The sequence below is a fragment of the Metarhizium acridum genome, assembly GCF_019434415.1.
Source record: "Metarhizium acridum strain ARSEF 324 chromosome Unknown scaffold_31, whole genome shotgun sequence".
In the NCBI taxonomy this organism is placed as follows: domain Eukaryota; kingdom Fungi; phylum Ascomycota; class Sordariomycetes; order Hypocreales; family Clavicipitaceae; genus Metarhizium; species Metarhizium acridum.
In genome coordinates, this window is record NW_027094018.1 from 1,308,088 (window position 1) to 1,328,164 (window position 20,077).

The 20,077-nt window shown below is 34.2% G+C and overlaps 4 protein-coding genes across 5 annotated transcripts; 2 read left to right on the plus strand and 2 right to left on the minus strand.

Moving 5' to 3' along the window:
• Positions 1-268: 268 nt before the first annotated feature.
• On the plus strand, positions 269-721 carry CYC1_1 (iso-1-cytochrome c; the record flags this gene model as incomplete). The annotated part of the gene is made up of 2 exons (XM_007811684.2): positions 269-636; positions 697-721. 2 exons carry the CDS (start codon positions 269-271, stop codon positions 719-721), a joined length of 393 nt encoding a protein of 130 aa, XP_007809875.2.
• A 26-nt stretch (positions 722-747) lies between these two features.
• RIX7_1 (Ribosome biogenesis ATPase rix7) lies at positions 748-3,802 on the minus strand. Its single transcript, XM_007811683.2, has one exon. It carries the CDS (start codon positions 3,403-3,405, stop codon positions 1,165-1,167), a length of 2,241 nt encoding a protein of 746 aa, XP_007809874.1. The 5' UTR covers positions 3,406-3,802; the 3' UTR covers positions 748-1,164.
• Positions 3,803-3,945: 143 nt separating this feature from the next.
• Positions 3,946-6,159, minus strand: J3458_005243 (uncharacterized protein; the record flags this gene model as incomplete). Its single annotated transcript, XM_007811681.2, has 3 exons — positions 3,946-5,121; positions 5,213-5,897; positions 5,973-6,159. The coding sequence occupies 3 exons, from the start codon at positions 6,157-6,159 to the stop codon at positions 5,025-5,027; spliced, it is 969 nt and encodes a 322-aa protein (XP_007809872.2). The 3' UTR covers positions 3,946-5,024.
• On the plus strand, positions 3,984-4,998 carry VPS20_1 (Vacuolar protein sorting-associated protein 20). 2 transcript variants are annotated; one of them, XM_066118686.1, is made up of 2 exons: positions 3,984-4,539; positions 4,633-4,998. In XM_066118686.1, the coding sequence occupies exons 1-2, from the start codon at positions 4,189-4,191 to the stop codon at positions 4,828-4,830; spliced, it is 549 nt and encodes a 182-aa protein (XP_065976207.1). In that variant the 5' UTR covers positions 3,984-4,188; the 3' UTR covers positions 4,831-4,998. The 2 variants fall into 2 exon arrangements, with proteins under 2 accessions (XP_065976207.1, XP_065976206.1); XM_066118685.1 differs by having other exon boundaries at positions 3,984-4,091; positions 4,176-4,998.
• Positions 6,160-20,077: the final 13,918 nt, after the last annotated feature.

The window sequence follows — 20,077 nt, forward strand, 5'->3', positions numbered from 1 at the left end:
CGAACCGCAATTGAGCGATTTCCAGTGTCCACGTTGTGCTTTTCGGCACAATGGTGACGTGCGCAATTCCTTTCAGGCGTCGGTTGCTCATGCTTCTTGCGTCATTTTCATTGTGCCGGGAAAAGGTCAAAATGTTGTGAACGCGGAAAAAGATCTCACGCAACGATTCCGATGATGGCAACGCAATCTTCGTCCTGTTCTTCATTGGGTCGGTCTGCTGGTTATGCATTCGGCCACGCCGCTCTGTATCGATTATTGATCTCGGGGCATGTCATCACTGTTTTCTTGGCATCCCGGAAGACAGAACACAACGTTGTCAATGGGGCATATGCTAATAGTTCTTACTTCAGGTGACATTCAGAAGGGTGCCAACCTCTTCAAAACCCGTTGTGCACAGTGCCACACCGTCGAGAAGGACGGCGGCAACAAGATTGGTCCCGCTCTGCACGGTCTTTTCGGTCGCAAGACTGGCTCCGTCGAAGGCTACTCCTACACCGATGCCAACAAGCAGAAGGGCATCACCTGGGACGACGACACCCTCTTCGCTTATCTTGAAAACCCCAAGAAGTACATTCCCGGCACCAAGATGGCTTTCGGTGGTCTCAAGAAGGAGAAGGACAGGAAGGATCTGATTGCGTAAGTGCACACTGGCATACACCCAAGAGATTTCTCGCCACCTGCTGACAAGTCAACTAGCTACCTGAAGGATTCTACTGCTTAAGTGCCTTGCACGTGTATTAATACGACATGATAGACGGGGACAGGATGAGTGTATTATAGACAAAATTTAGAATAGCCGGGGCACTACCAGGATGTGCTTGTTATTCAACTCCGCTTTGATGAGCGATTGTTTCTGCTGGCATTGGCTCTGACTTTGTGACAATACAAGTGAGTGTTGCAGTTTGCGAAAGACTGGTATCACATTCTTGGGCATGCACGCTCTCTAGCTTTCATTTCTCGCATATAACCATGAGCTGCCGAGACGAGCAACCATTAGGCCAGGGTCACTGGCCACTTCCATGTGCTGTGTAACCTGATCTTACATCGCTCACTTTTAGCTTGAATACAACCACACATGCATGATAAGGACGTTTGCATACGTAGCCATTGTTGGTAGAATGCAGTCAGTCTATTACCCTCTACCATAGTCAGGTACCCACGCCCTCAGATAATCATATCCCGCTCTCTATACGATGCCGGATCCCGCACACTTGCCCTCGTATTCGCCAACGCAAACTCCCAATCCGCCTCAATCATCTCCTTACTCGACGTCTCGTCCTGCATCCACCTTTCCAAAGCACTCTCCGCAGCTTTTGCATGCAAACCGCTGAGGTCTGCGCCGCTGAAATTTGTACAGCGTGGATCCTGGGCCACGGACGAGAGACTTTCCATTGCAACGGGGGACGGGTTCTCATGGCAAGTCCGATAGATGGCTCGGAGGATATCCACGCGCTCTGAAGGGGTGGGGAGGTCAATAAAAAGCTGGACGCCCAGACGACCTGGACGCAGAATAGCCTCGTCAATCATTTCAGGACGGTTCGTGGTGCCAATCACGTAGACGCCCGTTCGGTCTTGTGCGCCGTCGAGTTCGGTAAGGAGGGCGTTTACCACACGAGCGCCAGAGTCGGTGGAGGAGTTGGCCCGCGGGGGCACGATGGAGTCGATCTCGTCGAAGAAGAGGATGCAAGGGGTTGAGGAGCGCGCTCGCTGGAAGAGTTCCCGGACTGCGCGCTCGGATTCTCCGACGTATTTGTTGAGGAGTTCGGGCCCGTTGATGAGGATGAAGCTTGCCTTGGCTTCGTTGGCGATGGCTTGGGCGACGAGGGTTTTGCCGCAGCCGGGAGGGCCCCAGAGGAGAATGCCGGCGGTTTGCTTGAGGCCGAACTCTTTGTAGACCTGGGGCCGTTTTATGGGGCCGATGATGGACATGTGTAGCTGTTTACGGGCCTTGTCGAGAGCTCCCACTTGGTCCCAGGTGACGTTGGGGATGACGGTGAAGCCTTCTTTTCGCAGGGAGGGGGTGAAGTCCTTGATGACGGATTTGAAGTCTTGCATGGATACGGGTGCTCGTGGCCGTATACGGGGGCGCATGGCGGAAAAGAAGTCTCGGTTCCCGGAGAGGATGGCAGACTTCATCTCCGACATGCAGACGTCGGTGGCCTCGGCATCCTCGCTGATGCATTTCGCGGCTAGTTCAGTGGCCAACTTGGTGATGAGGACGAGCTCGGCTGCCACGAAGCCGTGCGTTATCCTAGCAATCTCACCCAGGTCGACGTCTTCCGCAAGCGTCTTCTTTTTGGTTACCGTCTGCAAAATGTCCCGTCTCGCTTCATAGTCTGGAATCTTCAGCTGTTTGGTCACTTCGAACAAGCCGGTTTTTAATATCCCCTGGTCAACATCTGCGATTTTTGACGTGGTGGCCATGGCGAGGACGTACCCGTCTTCTCCTCGCCGGTGTTTTAATCGTTGCATCTGCTGTGTGAAGAGGCGAATGGCCTTGAAGTGGTGTTCATTGTGGTTGCCTGAGCCAGTCTTGGACATGTACTGGTCGATCTCGCCGATGAAGACGATACTAGGGGCCTGTGCTATTGCGGCGTCAAAGGCTTCAGTCATGCTCTTTTCCATTCTTTCGGGGTCTTCGAGGCAGCCATTGAGGGAGACTAGAGGTACGCCGAGCATTGAGGCCACATTCTTCACCAATGACCTCTTTCCCATACCACAAGGACCAGATAGGAGGATGCCGGTTGTTCGGTCCCATCCATTTTCTTCGTAGTAGTTTGCAAATCGCAAGAGCCTGCAGCCATGCTCAAGGAGGTCGCCATACACCTCTCCGAGACCGCCCAGCGGTACCTCCTCATCGACATGCTCGACCGTGAAACGGCTTGCCTTTTGGGTTTTCCTCGTCTGCTGCTTGTCCTGCTTCAGTAGAGATGAGGGACCTTCAGATACGTTGCCATTAACCACTGTTTCAACGGCACTGGTTTGACCGGGTATGTCCTCGGTGTCCGCTTGGATTCGGCGTTTTTTTGCCGGTGAAGGTTCTGTCGATACGGCCTTGTTGTCAGACGGATCTTGATGCCAAAGTTTTGTCATTTGCCGATTCAACAGAAATCTCTCATCTTCCGGCTTCTCTGGTTCAGCCTCTTCTATGGCAGCCTCGGAGTCGCTAGAATCATCAGCCTCTTGCTTTCTGACCAAGAGCACACGATCTATTGCGTCCTCTAGAATCCTCTTCTTCTGTCTCCTAAGGCTTGAATTGGACCGTTGGATTGCATCGTATGCCGTGGTGATTGTTTTGAACGGGCTGCAACCATTTGCTGTTTCCAGTTGCTTTAACACAGTGTACACATCTCGTTCTATCCGTGAACGAAGATTTGCTCGCGATTTTACCATGCCAGGGGGCATATTTCGTGAGCGCAAAGTGGCCAGAGATATTGATGAACTCAGATGTACAGCATCGGGGGGCAGCAGAGGATGTGCCGATGAAATGTTCGCGGGCCAGTGGAGGCAAGCGCCGTGTTTGAGAGTTTTTGGAATATAAACCCGTTCTCAAAATGAGATACCGCTCAATACAGGTGACAGACAAAAGAGAGCCGTCGTCAAGCGTGAAAAAGGAAAGAAAAAAAATTCTGCGAGTCGTTCAAGTGAAGGGTTAAACGTTCGTCATTTCAGGTGCTGTATATGTTTGACAAGGAAAGCGCTTCTGGTATTTAACTTGGTTTCAATAGTCGTTTCAGATAACTCTGCCATCAGTAGCACTCCCTGCCCGGCTATTTGGTTAGGATTGCATGCGATATATGGCTGTTGTCCCGGGATGATGCTCTCTCGGAATCTCAAATCCACGTGATGGACAGTGCCCCAGACCTGTCTTTTTTTTTAAGCATGTCAAAGTCCGATGCGGCTTATCGATAGCGCTTGAGCCCCTCCAGACCTATGACGATCCAGCAGCGAGCCGCATGGGCATGCGACACCATACGCTTCAACTACACTTCTTCACCAAGTGTTCGATAGACCTTTCACTCAACGGCTGGATCCGGGAGAAGTGTGCACATCATGGGTGGCAACACCAGCAGAGTTACGGCCCAGGACAAGTATGTTTCCGTCCTCTCCCCCTTCGTTGCGCACCGCATCACATTGACGCCACCCGCTCATTAACCATCTCGTGCTCGATACAGGGCCATCCTGGACATGAAGAACCAGCGCGACAAATTACACCAGTACCAGCGACGAATCACCGTCCTCACCGACAAAGAGACGGATATCGCAAAGCAAATGCTCGCCAAGGGCGACAAGAAGAGAGCCCTGCTGGCGCTGCGGCGCAAGAAGTACCAGGAGTCGCTGCTGGCCAAGACGGACGCCCAACTCGAACAATTGGAGAAGTTGACTTCAAACGTCGAATTCGCGCTAATACAAAAGGATGTCGTGTTTGGGCTGCAACAGGGTACCAAGGTCCTGAAAGAGATTCACGCCGAGATGGGGGGGTTGGAGAATGTAGAGAAACTCATGGGCGAAACCGCGGATGCAATTGCTTATCAGCAGGTATGTATGCCCTTTTGTGGGGATATTTCCCTTCTCTTCTCCTTTTTACTCTGGGTTTGGATTGTGGTGACTCACGGCTACTGTGACAAACAGGAAGTCAGCGACATGCTGGGTGGCCAGATATCGAATCAAGACGAGGAGGAAGTAGAGGATGAGCTGGCTGCGCTGCAAGGAGAGCTCGCTGGCGAGGGACAACAGCTTCCGTCTGTTCCAAATGTCCAGGTTCCAATATCTGAGAGGCCGGAGGAGGAAGAACCTGCGCGAGAGGCACGGCAAATGTTGGCCGCCTAGCCAGCTTAGCTTCAAATACTGGGCCGTCATGTTTGTCGTTGCAATTTTATAGACGGGGGCTTTGGTGCATTTACAGCGAGAAATCATACACGGAGTTGGGGAGTACTTTTTTTCCCAATAGCATTGATTATACAAAGCATTTTTGAATATATTCATTATTGTGCCTGATTAGGGGTGCCGTTTTTATTTTGTGTCTAATTGCCGTATTTCGCAATTAGCTTCCTCATCAGGGACATGGCTCCTACGCGATAGCCGCCACCGAATATGGCAAAGTGATTCAAGTGGTGATATCTGCAATTGTCAGTCTGCAAGCAATATCATTTCCCAACGCAAGAACGCGAGGGCAGGGGGTAGAGAACCCAGGCAGCGTATGTCGACTTACAACTCATAAAGCGCCACTCTGTCTTCCCACTCGTGTTTTGGCTCTGCCTTTGGGACCAGACTTTCGTATTCCTTCCAAAAACTGGCCCCAAACCCTCCAAACATGTTCATTATACCCAGCTCATACTCGGAATGGCCATATACAGCAGACGGGTCGAAGACGACTTCTTCTGCGCCGCCCTTGCCACCAATCCGCCCCTTGGAGTGATTTCCACTCCACAAATCGCCATGTATAACCACCGGTGTTATGTCCTTCATGGTGGACTCACCTATTAACCGAGGGACGACTTTGCTGGCCACCGTTTCAACAGCTTTACTCAACTCGGCATCGCTGCCGTTGTTCCTGACGCAGTCTTTGAGAATGCTACGAAGTCGATTGTCGGCGTAGAACTCGGCCCAAGATGATTTCCACGAATTGTCTTGGGCGGTTTCGCCGCAGCACGTTGAGACGGGGAATCCAAACATGGGTTTGTCGTGGCCATCCGGGATGGGAGCTGGTGTTGTATGCAGTTTGGCGAGTTTGGCTGCCAGAGATTGTCCTGACCCCCCTGGGGCTGTAGACCCCAAGTCGAGAAAGTCGGTGACGAGGAAGTACTTGTTCGAGGTGGACATGGCTCCATGGGCATAAGATTTGGGGCAAAGGCTGGGAACGGCACTCTGGATGGCATTTAGGGATGCATGCTCGCCTGCATATCACAGAGTCAGTGGCGTTTGATCTCCCGGAGGACCAAGGTCTCGGTGCGTAGACCATAAGATCGTACCCTTGAACATGAGCTCCGCGGCCCTGCCAGTACCAGTCTTTACGAAGTAGTTGATGGACTGGCCGTCGATTGTGATGGATAGTTTGAAGGTGGCTGAGAAGCCGGATGAGCCATGGGAGGCAATCTCGGCATGTTGGCCGTCTACGCCGAGGGCTTTTAGAATCGCAGGATCGACATTTGGGGCCATGGTTATCGTGTGTGAAGCTTGAGGGAAGCCTGGAGCCGTCGGTAATGGCGTTGGGCATACATCAGATTACCGTCCCTGGATGTGGAGAGTACAACTGTAATGCGCATGATGGCGGAGTGACGTCAAATGGATGGATGGCGGCGTGAGAATGGAGTTCACGCACCCAGCCATGATTGTCCACGGTCAACCCCGAGCATGGGCGCAGGGCACAACTTCTTAGAGATGCTAATGTAGAGATTCCATAATGATATATTAATAATATATTTTAATATCGCGTACCGTAAAAAAAATTTTGCAACGCTTTGTTCGCCCGTGATGCCTTTGGTCACCGAGCATTTCGACACTGTGGTGTAAATCGCCCGGCACGACGACCCGAGTACCAGGCGCAAAAGACGAAGGAGAAGAAAAGTACTCTGGTTCGATGTCCGGATGTCGTCTTCCCTTGTCTGGCAAGTGCTCGATGATTGTATATGTAAGGTGAACTCCTCCCCTCCCGACGCCTTGTGTCCCCTAAAAGTGGTATATTCGTATCCAGATCCAATTCATCAAATCAATGCTTATAATTATCTCCGTGTGTCCGGTGATCGGGCCACGCTGATAAAAGTATTGGCCTAGTTCTTGGAGACCAGTTCTACATGTGTCGTCGTTGCATTGGTGTCTCGGCTGCTCACTGAGACAGTATCCGGTTCCCGCCCAGGTCGTGACAGTGAATCAGTAGAACTAGACGACAGATTTGAGGAAGTTGTATCTCTTCGTGGCCCCATTTCGGGCTTCTGGGCAAGGATATTGTAGCAGTTGGCGCAGGGACAAACTGGGTTCGTGTTCAGAGGTGGTGGAGGAGCCATGTGGCGGGCGAACCAACTCTGCTTCTTGGAAGGCATGTTGAGAGTGCAATGTTTCGAAAGGTTAAAGGAAATGTGTAGCAAGTTCAAAATGAGGACTCGTGTGTTCGGCTGCTGTTTATGGCTTCCCCCTCTGGCCCATGTCTGTCCGAGGAGGGAAGAGTTGCGTATTTATATTCTTCGCAGCAGCCACCAGTAACCACCACTACCTCCTCCAAGAGCGCTTCCATGCCAAGCCTTTGTCTAAGTATCCCTGAATCGAGGCGTTACACATGATATACACAATAAGTCGCACCGAGTCTACTCCTGCGGTGGGGCAGCCATCTGTGCCGTATCCATGTGCTATTAACTTGTGTCAGCTGGGAATAAGCCCGATTTGTCCGTTCGCACCTCTATCAGCGGGTAGCTCCACTAAATCTTGTTAAATCGTTTGACCCCTTGCGAGGCTGACTGATCCAAGGTTTCGATTTTTGCAAACCACCCTATGGTGATAGCCGAACATTGCCGAAAAGCCCTGTCAATTTTTGTTCTGGTGTACAGCTAGAACTCCAGGTTGGTCTGTTGACGTTTGAGAGGGCCCTTTTTGCTATAATGTATCAAGCTTGCGTCATGTTGAATCGTATGTTGGTTGTCAATATCCGGGCTTGCAATCCGAACAAGATTTGGCTGTGTGAGTTGACGAACATCCATTTCCCCCCTTAGGTCTAGTGTTCAGTTCGAGTTTTCTCGGCAAGCCTGGCCATGACATGACACAGTTACTATCGAACGGTGCCAAATCTTTTTAGTCTTGCATGTTGCCAAAGGCCACTAGTACTACTAGGGAGTGTTCAACGGGTGGTGGCGTCCCGCATCAACGACTTGCTTACATATGAAACTAAAGAGGGAAAAGATGGCTCCTTGGGTTCCACTCGGTGCACATTCGGCCTTCGCAATTCTTCCAAACCCTCGGACTCGGAGCCTTTTGCATTCGGTCTTGGTCTCCGAAGCCCCGAAACTGCTATTGCTTAACATGGAATGACTCTTCTATCCCAGATCGCAATTTTCAACTTGTTTCGTACGGTGCACATCAGCCCGTTCGGCTTTGACGTGTCGTCCAAGCACACACTTGACGCCTCGTGTTCCAAAATCCCACAAATCCCTGGCTGGGGAAGCCTCATGCAAGCCTCCCGTGTCTCCTCTCTCTCGCCGCAACAGCCAGCCACACCACATGCCGATTTGTACTGGTCCCACTTTATTTGCAGTACCTAGCAGGCACTTTTTTGGTAACAGGGTCACAGCCTCAAAAGGCGGGCGGGGCGCTCACTCGTGTTGGGGCTATGATAAGTGTGATGTAGCTTTTTGTAAATACGGCAGTTACGGGTACTTATATGATCATGTTAACTCTTTATAAGCTTATGTATCTTTTATATTTCAAGTTTTCATTGGTTGACATCCTTGTTCGGCACCTTCGAGCACTCAAAGGGATACACCGTAGCAGTGAATACCAGCGTTGAATGGCTCATCCGGTCCTGCCGGGCATCAAAAGTGGACATCTGGATGGTCAGGGCCGCATGGTGCGCCACACATGACGGATCCTGGTCGCCGCCGCGCCTGGTCACTATTATCAACACAACACAACACCAGACGCCTTTGAATGAACGGACGGCCCTTCCGTCCGAATCGGCAGTAACCGAGTGGTGCCGATAGCGTTGCATTTGATGACAGGCGTGTGCAGGCAAAGCACCTGTCTCAGCTGATACATGCTGTGGTATACATCTGTACCTTGACGGACTACTACTCGTGCCCGCCCCACTATTTTAGGCGTCTCGTTTCACTCACCACCTAAAGGTGGTGCTCGACAGCAAGGCGGGCCACTTCATATAAAATGTATATATAATAAATAAAATAAAAGGAAATAAAAGGAAATAAAATACTTATTATAATATTTTAAATTCTATTAAATATAATAAATTTAATTATATTATAAAAATTAAATTTTATAATTTTATATCTTCTTATTAAATTAATATTTCAAGTTTTAAATAAATATATAAAATTTTAATATTATTATCAAACTCTTAATTAACATATATACTAATAACCTTTTACCACTCTTTCCTTATTCTTGAAATCTACTCTCATCTTTATACGGTTTTTTACTCTCCTCTTTCCTTTCCCCTATTCCTCGTCTCTCTTTTCCCCGCCTTTTCCTCTCGTCTCCTTTCCTCCCCCGTTTTTCCCCCCCCGTTCTTCCTTTCCTTTCTTCCTTTCCCTCCCTTCTCCCCCTCTCTCCCCCTCTCTCCTCTCTCTCCTCTCCTCTTTCTTCTCTTCCTCCGCTTCCCCTCCTCCTCTCCTTCCTCCCTTTCTTCTTCCCCCTCCCTTCCTCTCCCTCCTTTCTCTCCGCTTCTCCCTTTCTCTTCTCTTTTTCTCTTCTCTTCTCCTTTTTCCGTATTTTGTGAGATTATAAGAGGGACTAGAAGTTAGGTAGCTAAGGTAGGGGTAGTTATATTATAATAATTAAAGCTTATTCTATTTTCTAGTTATATAAGATATAAGGGATATAATCTTAAAGCCTTTATTCCATATAATATTATTAATCGCGTTATAAGTAAGCGAGGTTCCTTAACTACCTTATAACTATTTCCCTTTACTTTAACTAAGCGTTAAATAGCTTTAATAGTTACTTACTAGCTATACTATAGTATATTATTAATTAATATATAAATAATTTAAACGTTTAATTAAGGTTAATTATATTATTATATAACTAGCTATATATATAAATTAGTATAGTCTCTTTATACTTTTATTAGTTATTTCTCCCTTAAATATTATTACTTACCTTATTCTTTTTTACCTTACTTATTTAATTCCCTTTCTTTTTACTTAAGAAACCTTATTTTATTAAGCTAATCGCCTATTATTTACTATTAAAATAGTAAATATTAATATTAAGCGTTATTTTTATATGTATTACTTACGTATAATAGTAAACGCTTATTATTATAGCTTTTTAAAGAAGCTTAAACTTCTTTAAATTCCCTATACTTTTAATAGTAACTTAAGCTTAAATACTAGTCTCTTTAAGCGCTATTAATAGTATATTAGGCGCGCTAATACGTGTAATTTAATTAATTTATAACTTTAAAGGGTTTTCTTATAGTTTTACTATATCTTTATTAACGTTTATATAGCTTATTTCTATTATAATTAAAGATATAATTAATCTTTTACGCCTTTTAAGCTACCTTTAATAGCTTATAATTACCTTAATCTTAAAGAATAAGAATAATAGTAATAATAATAATACTAGTTATATTTTTTCGCGCGTAACTTACGTATGCTTTACCTAGCTTTTACTAGGAATTATTCGTAGCTTTAACTACGCTAAAACTACTTATTATATTACCTATAAGCTAATTAATATAATAAAGAGCTTATAAATACGTTTTTCCTTAATTTATCGTAATATATTCGCTAATTAATTCTCTTCTTTTAATTCGCTTAAAGTACCTATTATTAGTATATAATAGCCTAAAAGTAGCTTTTAATTACTTAGATTTTTTCTTTATAATTTAATAATGTAAGTAAACTTCTTTACTAATAACTCCTTATTATTTCGCTTATTAATTATTATTAAGTAAATTATAATTAAGTCTTTAGTAAATAAAAAGTAACTTAAGTCTTACATTTACGTTTATTTAACCTAAATTATATTACCTAGATAATAATAATTCGCTACCTTTATAATAATATAAAAAAGGTAATTACTACTAATAAATTTAATAATAATCTATCTAAAAATAACGCTTTAAGTGCTTTTTTATTAATTCTTCTCGTACTTTAAGCGTTATTTCATTTATTTTTTATTTAATAGTTTATTAGCTTAAAAGTTAATATAAATAAAATTAATAGTATTAAAAGTATAGCTATTTAATTTTTATATAATAGTCTTTTACTTATAATTTTCTTATAACGTTTTATTAGCTTTTTATTTATTCTTATTTTATTAGAATATAATAATTACTTTAAGTGTATTAATTATATCTTTAATAGCTATCTATTATATTATACTTAAAGGGCTATCCCTTTTACTTTATTAGATAATAAGTATTTTCTTAAAACTCTCTTTAATTCTTAACTTCTTTAACTTTATACTCTTTATTATTCTCTTTAAAGTTTAATATTAAAAGTAAGTTTTTATTAGTATTTTCCCGTCTTTTTTATAGCTTTAATAGGCTAATATAAAATATATTATAAAAGCATTTATATTATTTTAATAGTACTAAGTAATATACCTATTTTTTAATAGTTTTTAGAATTTAAAAGAGTTTAATATAATAGAGAATAAGCTTTTATTTTCTTACCTTAAATTTAATATTCTTTATAGTTAAGCTTAATAAGTTTCTCTTATATAAGATAAGAGATATATACTATTAATTATAATACTTTACTTAGAATTCTATAGTTTTTTATTAATTAATTTAAAGCTATTCTTATACTTTTTTAAGCTTAATTATATAGGTTTTTATAGTAAGTATCTTCTTTTAATAAGCCTTAGCCTTAAAGTAAAAGTAAAACTTTGAGTTATACCCTATTAAACTATAATTAAGTAAGTAATTTATTATATTACTCTTTGTATTATTATAAGTAAATTAAGCTTATAATAGTAATTACACTTATATTAGCTAATTACCTATAATAAAATAGTGTAGGTAATACTTTATAGTTTAATTTATTCTTTCTATTTACCTATTTATTTATAAGTAAAAGCTATTAAAAGCCTTTTTTTATCTTAAATAGATAATAAAGGTTTAATTAAAATTAGCTAGTAAATATTAGCTCTTTATTAAAGATAATACCTTTTAATATATTAAATTAAAGTTTAATCTTATAATAAAAGAGTTCTATTAGTTTTATAGTATTAATAGTAGTATTAATTACTAGAAAAAGAGAATACTTAATAAATTAATCTATTATTACTAGTATTATATTAATACTTTACCTAAGATACTTTATTTTAAATAGCCTTATTATAAAGTCTATTAATATTTTAACCTAAAGTTACCGCGAAATTAATAGTAATTTAAGCGCGTTATATAAGTAATACTATTAGGTTATTATCTCTTAATAAATTATATAGCTTATAATATAATCTTTTACTTTATCTTATATATATAGCTAATAAAAGTTACGCTATAATAATTCTAAGATTCTTTTTATTTTAAAGTAATCTATTAATAGATTATTATAATATAGCTTAAGTAACTTCTAATATATTTTTAGATTTTAAGGTATAGCTACTTTATTCTTATATAATAAAAGACCGCTTTTATCTCTTATTTAGTTCTTCTTTTCTTCTTATTTTACTATTAGCTTACTAGTAAATTACTTTTATATATTTAAGTTATAGCTTTAGGCTTAAAGTAAGAGTTTTTTAAGTAGTATAATTAATTTACTCTTATAAATTAATTATTATCTTATAATATACTTTACTTAACTTTATATAATTATACTTATTATACTTACTTTCTCTTTAAATTTGTTAATAAAATAAGTAATAATTACTAGACTTATAATAGTTACTTAATTTACGTAAGCTAAATATCTCTCTCTTAAAGGCCTTAAAGCTTTATATATTTAATTAAACGTTAGCTTCTTATTATAGTTTTTATAGTTTCTTAGAGTATTCTTTACTTTTTCTTAGGTAATTATTAGCTTCTTTTATAAGTTTAATAATAGCTTTTTATTAAATATAGCTTTACCTTTATAATTAAGTTACTTTAATAGCTTATTTATTAGGTTACTCTTATTTAATTAATACTTAATAATAAAGTTAAAGAGTAATAAAAATATATACTAATAAGCTTAATGTAACGGTAGCTTAGGTTCTAAGGTATAGTAGGTCTATTTCTTAGGAAGTAAGTTAGGTTAAATGCTATAAAGTAGCTCTTAAGTAGTATTATAATAAGGCTATTAAAAGTATAACTCTTAATAGTAAGACTATTACTTAGATTAATTAATAGAGAACTAGATTATTTAACTATAGAAATACTTTCTCCTTAAGTATTCGTTTATCTTTTTATTATAGTTTTAGATTAATTAGCTTAACTATTAATCCCTTTAAACCTTAATTAATTAACTTAAGGTTTAATTAGTTTAATTCTTCTTAGTTAATATGTTTAAATATTAACCTCTTTAATTGCCTCTTAGGTTACGTAGCTAATTACGTGCTCTTACCTTCTTCTTATACCTATAAGTTATACTTATTCTAGCTAATATAATCCTATCTTATATCTTATATAGTATTATTTATAATATTATACCCCTTCTTTATTAGTCTTATTCAGAGCATTGGAAGTAGTGTAGTTTTGTAGTTTTGTAGTTTTTGTAGTTTCGAATATAAAAAATTATATTAAATCTAATAAAATACTTATAGAATTATAAGTTTTACGAATAACTAGCATAAATCTAAAATTATAAGCTTATAATAAAAAAAGTGGGTTCTTATATACTATTATAAGCCTAAAACTTTAAAAACTACATTTTGTAGTTTTTGTAGTGTAGTGTAGTGTAGTAAGTTTTTAGAAAACTATATAATCTAGTTTTTAAGCTTACAAAAAGCTAAAGGGACCCACTTTTTTAAATAAGCTGATTGGCTATAATATTAGCTATTTTATGTATTTATTATTATAATTCAAGTATTTTATTAGATTTATTATTAATTATTTAAGCTTTTTAAAAAATGAAAATGTAGTTTTCTTGTTAATGCTCTGGTCTTATTCTTAAGGCTATTAAAATAGGCTAGCTTAAGTGTCGTGTATTTTCTTTCTTCTATTATTATATACTATTATATTAATTAATCGTGTCTTAAAATAACGGTTTAAAGCTTTATTTACTTCTTCTCTTCGTTAAAATAACCTTCTTTTTACGATAATTAATAATTTATCTTTATTCTTTATAAAAGCTTACGCTTATTACACTTATATAGGACTTCCCTAATATAAAGCCTTTATTTTTAATTTAAGTTATTATATAAAGTATATGGTAAATAAGTAAGGGAATTATAATATTATAAGGGTAACCCCTTAATAGCTTTATAGTATTACGAATTAATATTATAAGCTTAAGAGAGAGCTTAAAGAAGCTAAGAAGCGTGCCTTAACTAAGAATTAAAAGGTCTTACGTTTATAAAAATAAAAGAAATTATAGTTTAAGAAAATAATACGTGTAATTACGCGTAGTATTAATAATATTAAAGAGTTAAAACGTGTAAAACGTAAGAAAGTAAAATAGCTTTAAAAGACTATAAGGGTTCTTTTTACTTCTTTTAAGAATTTAAATTCTATTTTAGTTTATTTCTTAAATACTAAATTTAATATTAAGTTATTAAATAATACTTAAAAGATTAATTAAAATACGTTTCTTAGAAACAAAACTATTCAAGTAACGTTAAGTAATTCGTAAGATTTTTAGCTAATTCCCAGGTATTTTTAAAGTTTAAATATCCCTTTTATTTAATGAGATAATAATAATTCTTTATATCTTCCTATACTTTAAGTATTTATTTAACTTTATATTTATTAGTATCTTCCGTTATAATATTTATAGTAATTATAAATTTATTTAATACTTTCTCTAATAGTAATATATAAAATATAGAATAGATTCTCATTTTATTTAATAATAATAGTTTATAGTTAGTATTTAAGATTTTTTATTTAATAAGAAATAGTTTAATCTTCTTTTAGTTAAGTTTATTACTAGGTTACTTAGTTTTAATATTTTTATAAATAAGGTATACTTTATATCTCTTCTTTAAAATTAGCGCTAGTAATCTCTTTTTATTCGTGTAGTATTTTATTTAGTTTTATAAAAATATTTATTCCTATTATAAGTGTTTTTATATTTCTATTATAATTATTATATATATTATAGCTACTAGCGCGTTTATATTTTATATTATATATATTTTAATAATAGGGTTAAATCTGTAATTTACCCTAAATAATAATATCTTTATATTATTAATCTTAAAGCTATTATAAGCCTATTATACTAGTAATAGCTATTTTACTTAATTATTCTATTAATAGTTAATATAGCTTTATAAATATTATTTAAGTATTTAATTTAAGATTTCTATTTACCTATTTAATTATAAGTGAAATACTATTAATAAGCTTTATTTAATCTTTATAGTTTCTATAAGGTATTTCTAAAAGTTTAAGGTAAATAATTTATTGTAATTTAATATAAGCTTTATTAGTAATTTATATTATATAATAATTATTTTAAAGAATATATACGCTAAGTTCTTAGTATTACTTGATTTCTTATATAGAATATAATAGGCGTATTTTATAAGTTTATTTATAATAACTAAAATGCTATTATAAGCTACTTCTATTATAGGTTCTTTTAACTTTAATAGTTTAATAATAAAGTCTATTATAATAGTTTATTATACTCTTTTAGGTGGTAATATTAATTATAATTCTTCGTATAATACGTGTTACGCTAATTTTACTTTATTACACGTATTATATTTCTTAATAACTTCTTATACTATTTTTTTACTTTCTAGGAAGTTATATAATCTTCTTAGCCTATTAATTATTTTCCTTACACCCTAATATTCGTATAATAGATGCTCGTATATTTCCTTAATAAGCTATTCTTAAAGTATACTAGAAATATACTATTATTTATTATATAAGAAGGTCTTACCTTTCTTAAATAAATGCGTTTTCGTTTCCTAATTATTTAAATAGCTATTATTATTAATATATAATATAATTTAATACATTTATGTTTTATTTAGCTTAACTTACTAGGTTATATTAATTTCTTAAGTACCTAGTATAAGATTTCTATTCTTAATAGCGCGTAATAAGAGTATATTACTTACTTACTTATTTAATTTTAAGTTCTCTCTTTAGCTAAGCGCGTTTACTCTTTTATTTTTAAATCCTTTATAATATATAATCTTAAAGTTATAATTCGTAAGGGTTTTATACCATTTAATCTATTATTTATTTAAATCCTTTATAGTTAAGAATAATATAAGATTCTTATAGTTAATATAAACCTTAATTTAATGCTTTACTTCTATAAGATAGTATCTTTATTCTTTAAAGCACTTAATAATAGCTATAAGTTCTTTATTATAAATCTTATAATTAAGTTTAGGTTCGTAAAGTTTCTTTAAGAAGAATATAATTAAGTATAGTCTTTCTTAATTATCTTATTATTTAAGCTATTCGTTTAATATAAAGTCTAAGGCGTTTATTTTAAGCTTATAAGGTTTATTTTAATTAAGTGCTTTTAATATAGGTTTTAATATAATTAAATCTTTTATTATTTAAAATACTATAGCTTTTAGTTTATTCTATTAAAAGCTAACTTCTTTCTTTATTAGGTTTATAAGAGATTATAAAATATCTTTATATTTACTTAAGAACTTATAGTAAAAGTTTATAAATATTATAAATCCTTTAACTTCTTTTAAATTCTTTAATATAAGCTATTCCTTAATAGTCTTAATCTTATCTAAGCTTATTTATATTTCTTTGTGTATAAGTACGTACCCTAGAAAGTGTATAATATTCTAGTAGAATTAATATTTTAAGGCTTTAATTAAAAGTTTATTATTTTATAGAGTTTATAATACCTTATATACATATTATTTATATTTCTTAAGGGTATTTAAGTAAATAAGAATTTTATTAAGGTATATAACTATAAATACTTCTAGTTATTTTTATAAGATCATATTAATTATTCTTTAAAAGGTTACTAGTATATTAGTAAGCCTAAAAGGTATTACTAGATATTTATAGTATTCTCTACTAGTTTAAAATACTATTATTTACTCGTAGCCTTCTTTTATTCGTATAAGGTTATAAGCTTCTTTTAAGTTAAGTATAATAAACTATTTAGCTTTTTTAACTTTATCTTTAATTTCTATTATAAGCGGTAACGGGTATTAATTCTTAATTATAATCTTATTTAAGTATTAGTAATTAATATATAATTATAGTTTCCTATTCTTCTTTAATACCTATAGAATTAAGTATTCTATTAAGAACTTTAATAGTCTTATATATCTCTTTTATAATATATTCTTTAAATACTTCTTAAGCGCCTTATTTTACTTAAGGTTCTAAGAATAAATCTTATTAAACGTTAATTTAATATTAGGCTAGAGTTTAATCTTATAGTTTTAACGTAAATACTCTAGTAGTCTTATTTTTAGCTCTCCGTTAAATAGCTTACTATACTTTAAGTATTTCTTAGAAATCTCTATTATCTTAGCTTTTAACTCTCTAGTAATTACATATATTTCTAAAGACCTATTATAGTTTAAATAAGGTGCTCTTTATAGGCTGCTCTTAGCTTTATAATCGTATTCTAGTAAATTCTATTAAAGTTAGCTAGTTCTCTAATTAACTCATAGATTACTCGCTTATAATTAGGGTATCCCTAATATAATATTATATTTTAAGATTACTATAATATTTAGTGTAACTTAATGTTTTATACCTTATATATTAACTAAAAGCTACGTAACTTTTATATTAATTACTTTTTAGCTATACTTTACTATAGTTTCTTTTATAATTATAAGTTAATAGAGCTTATTTTTAAGTGTTTAAGGTAATTATAATCTATTAATAAGATTTAGTAAGATAAAATTTCCTTATACTCTACTATTAATTATTACCTAGATTCTTTATTCTATTATAATTATATTAATTATAAGGTATACTATACTACTAATATTTATAGTATATAGAGACCTATTAAATCTTTATTAAGAAATTAATTTTAATTATAATAATAGCTATTATTTTCTAATTTATTAATTCTATTCTTATATTATTCTCTAGCGCGTTATTTTAGGCGCTATTATTAGCGATTATTCTCTAATATATTATTAGAGCTTTCTTAGTAATCGCTTAATTTACTATTTATATTAATTAAACTTAAGCTAAGCGAGTTACTTATAGTTATATAGTTCCCTTTCTTCTTATATTATAAGGTTATAACTTAGGTAATATATACGTTATTCTTAATATAATATAACTTCCCGTTTAATATCTTTAAATTAGTTTATTATAATTTTAGTTGTATTATAAGGGTTATTCTCCTTTTCTTTTATTCTCGTAGAAACTATCTACTATCTTACTTACTATTAAGGTACGTGTAATAATTATTATTATAATAAAAGGTTTAATTAAGGAGTCTATATTTAATTTTAAGTTCGTCTTTCTTAATTAAATAATTCTCTTCTTCTTAAATTTATTTTAATAAAGGTTTACTTTTTAGTAAGAGTATTTAGTATTTCTAAAAGTTATTAGGTATTAATTAAGTTTTAAATTCTTAATCTTTATTTAAACTAATATTATTTATTAACGTAAAGCTTTCTTTATTACTTATTATACTAAGATTTTACGTGGGTAAGTCTTTTTAGTTTATGGTATAAAGCTTTTTACCTTTAGAAATTAGCTTTTATAGCTTTTTTAAAGCTTTACATTTATTTATAAAGTGTCTAATCTTACTATAATTATAATAAGTCTTCCCCTTTTTCTTATTTATAACGTTAAGTTTTATAAGTCTAGCGTAGTACCCGTATACTATTAATATTTAACGTAGCTTATTATTATTAGGTTTATTGAACCTAATATATAATTCGAATTTCCTATAACTTTTTTCGTAATATCGCTTATATAAACGGTTATTTACCTTAATAATTATTTTAATAAAGTTATTAAATAACTTAAAATAATCTTCTTAATAAATGTTATTCTTTACTTCTTCTTTAAGTTCTTAATAAAAGACTTTTATTTTAAGTTTAATATTCTAATTAAGTTTTACTATAATACGTTTAAACTTCCTAGTATAATAAGCTATAAATCTAATTTACTTAAGTTAAGTAAGTTATTATATAACTTCTTTATACTTATTAGGGTTTTTAAATGTAATAAGAAGTTATTCTTTAAAGGTTTTATAATTAAAGAAGATATAAATAACTTTTACTTTAACTTTAATATTATACTTAAAATATACGCGAAGAGTTAGCTCCTATTATTCTATTACTTTTCTAGTTAAGAGATTACTAATATAAAGAATTTATAACTTAAGTATTATATAGATTTTTTCGTTAACTTATAGGTAAGCTTAAGCTTATATAAGAAAGTTCCTTATATTACCCTTATAACTATTATATAATTTAAGCTTAAGGAATTTTAGTATGTTATTATTATTAATAAAGAATATAAGTATAAGATTTTAAACTATTATAAGTTTCTCTTCTTATACCTTAAGTTTTTTATAGAGATTATTCTATTAGTTAAAAAGCTATTAATTTTACTTCTTAAGCTTAGTAATCTTATTATAAAGGTACTTTATTATCTCTTTAAGGTTAATAGTCTTTTCGCTTAAAGTAAATATCTTAAAAGTTATTACTACTTAAAGTTTTAAGATAACTTATTAAATAGAATTAATTAAAATGTAATAATAGCTTAAATTTTAAGGTATAATAGGTTTATTTCTTAGAAAGTAAGTTAGGTTAAATACTATAAAGTAGCTCTTAAGTAATATTATAATAAGGCTATTAAGAGTATAACTCTTAATAGTAAAACTATTACTTAAATTAATTAATAGAGAATTAAACTATTTAACTATAAAAATACTTTCTCCTTAAGTATTCGTTTATCTCTTTATTATAGTTTTAAATTAATTAGCTTAACTATTAATCCCTTTAAACCTTAATTAATTAGCTTAAGGTTTAATTAGTTTAATTCTCTTTAATTAATATATTTAAATATTAATCTCTTTAATCGCCTCTTAGGTCACGTAGCTAGTTACGTGCTCTTACCTTCTTCTTATACCTACGGGTTATGCCTGTCCTAGCCGGTACGGTCCCGTCCCGTGTCTTATGTAGTATCGTTCGTAACACTTAACACTTATTTAACTTAAGCTACCTTATAAATATTTAAAGGTTATAATAGTTTAATAGAACCTTAATTAAGTTTATTACCCCTTTTATATAATATTACTAGTATTTAAATAATTCTATTATAATAAATAAT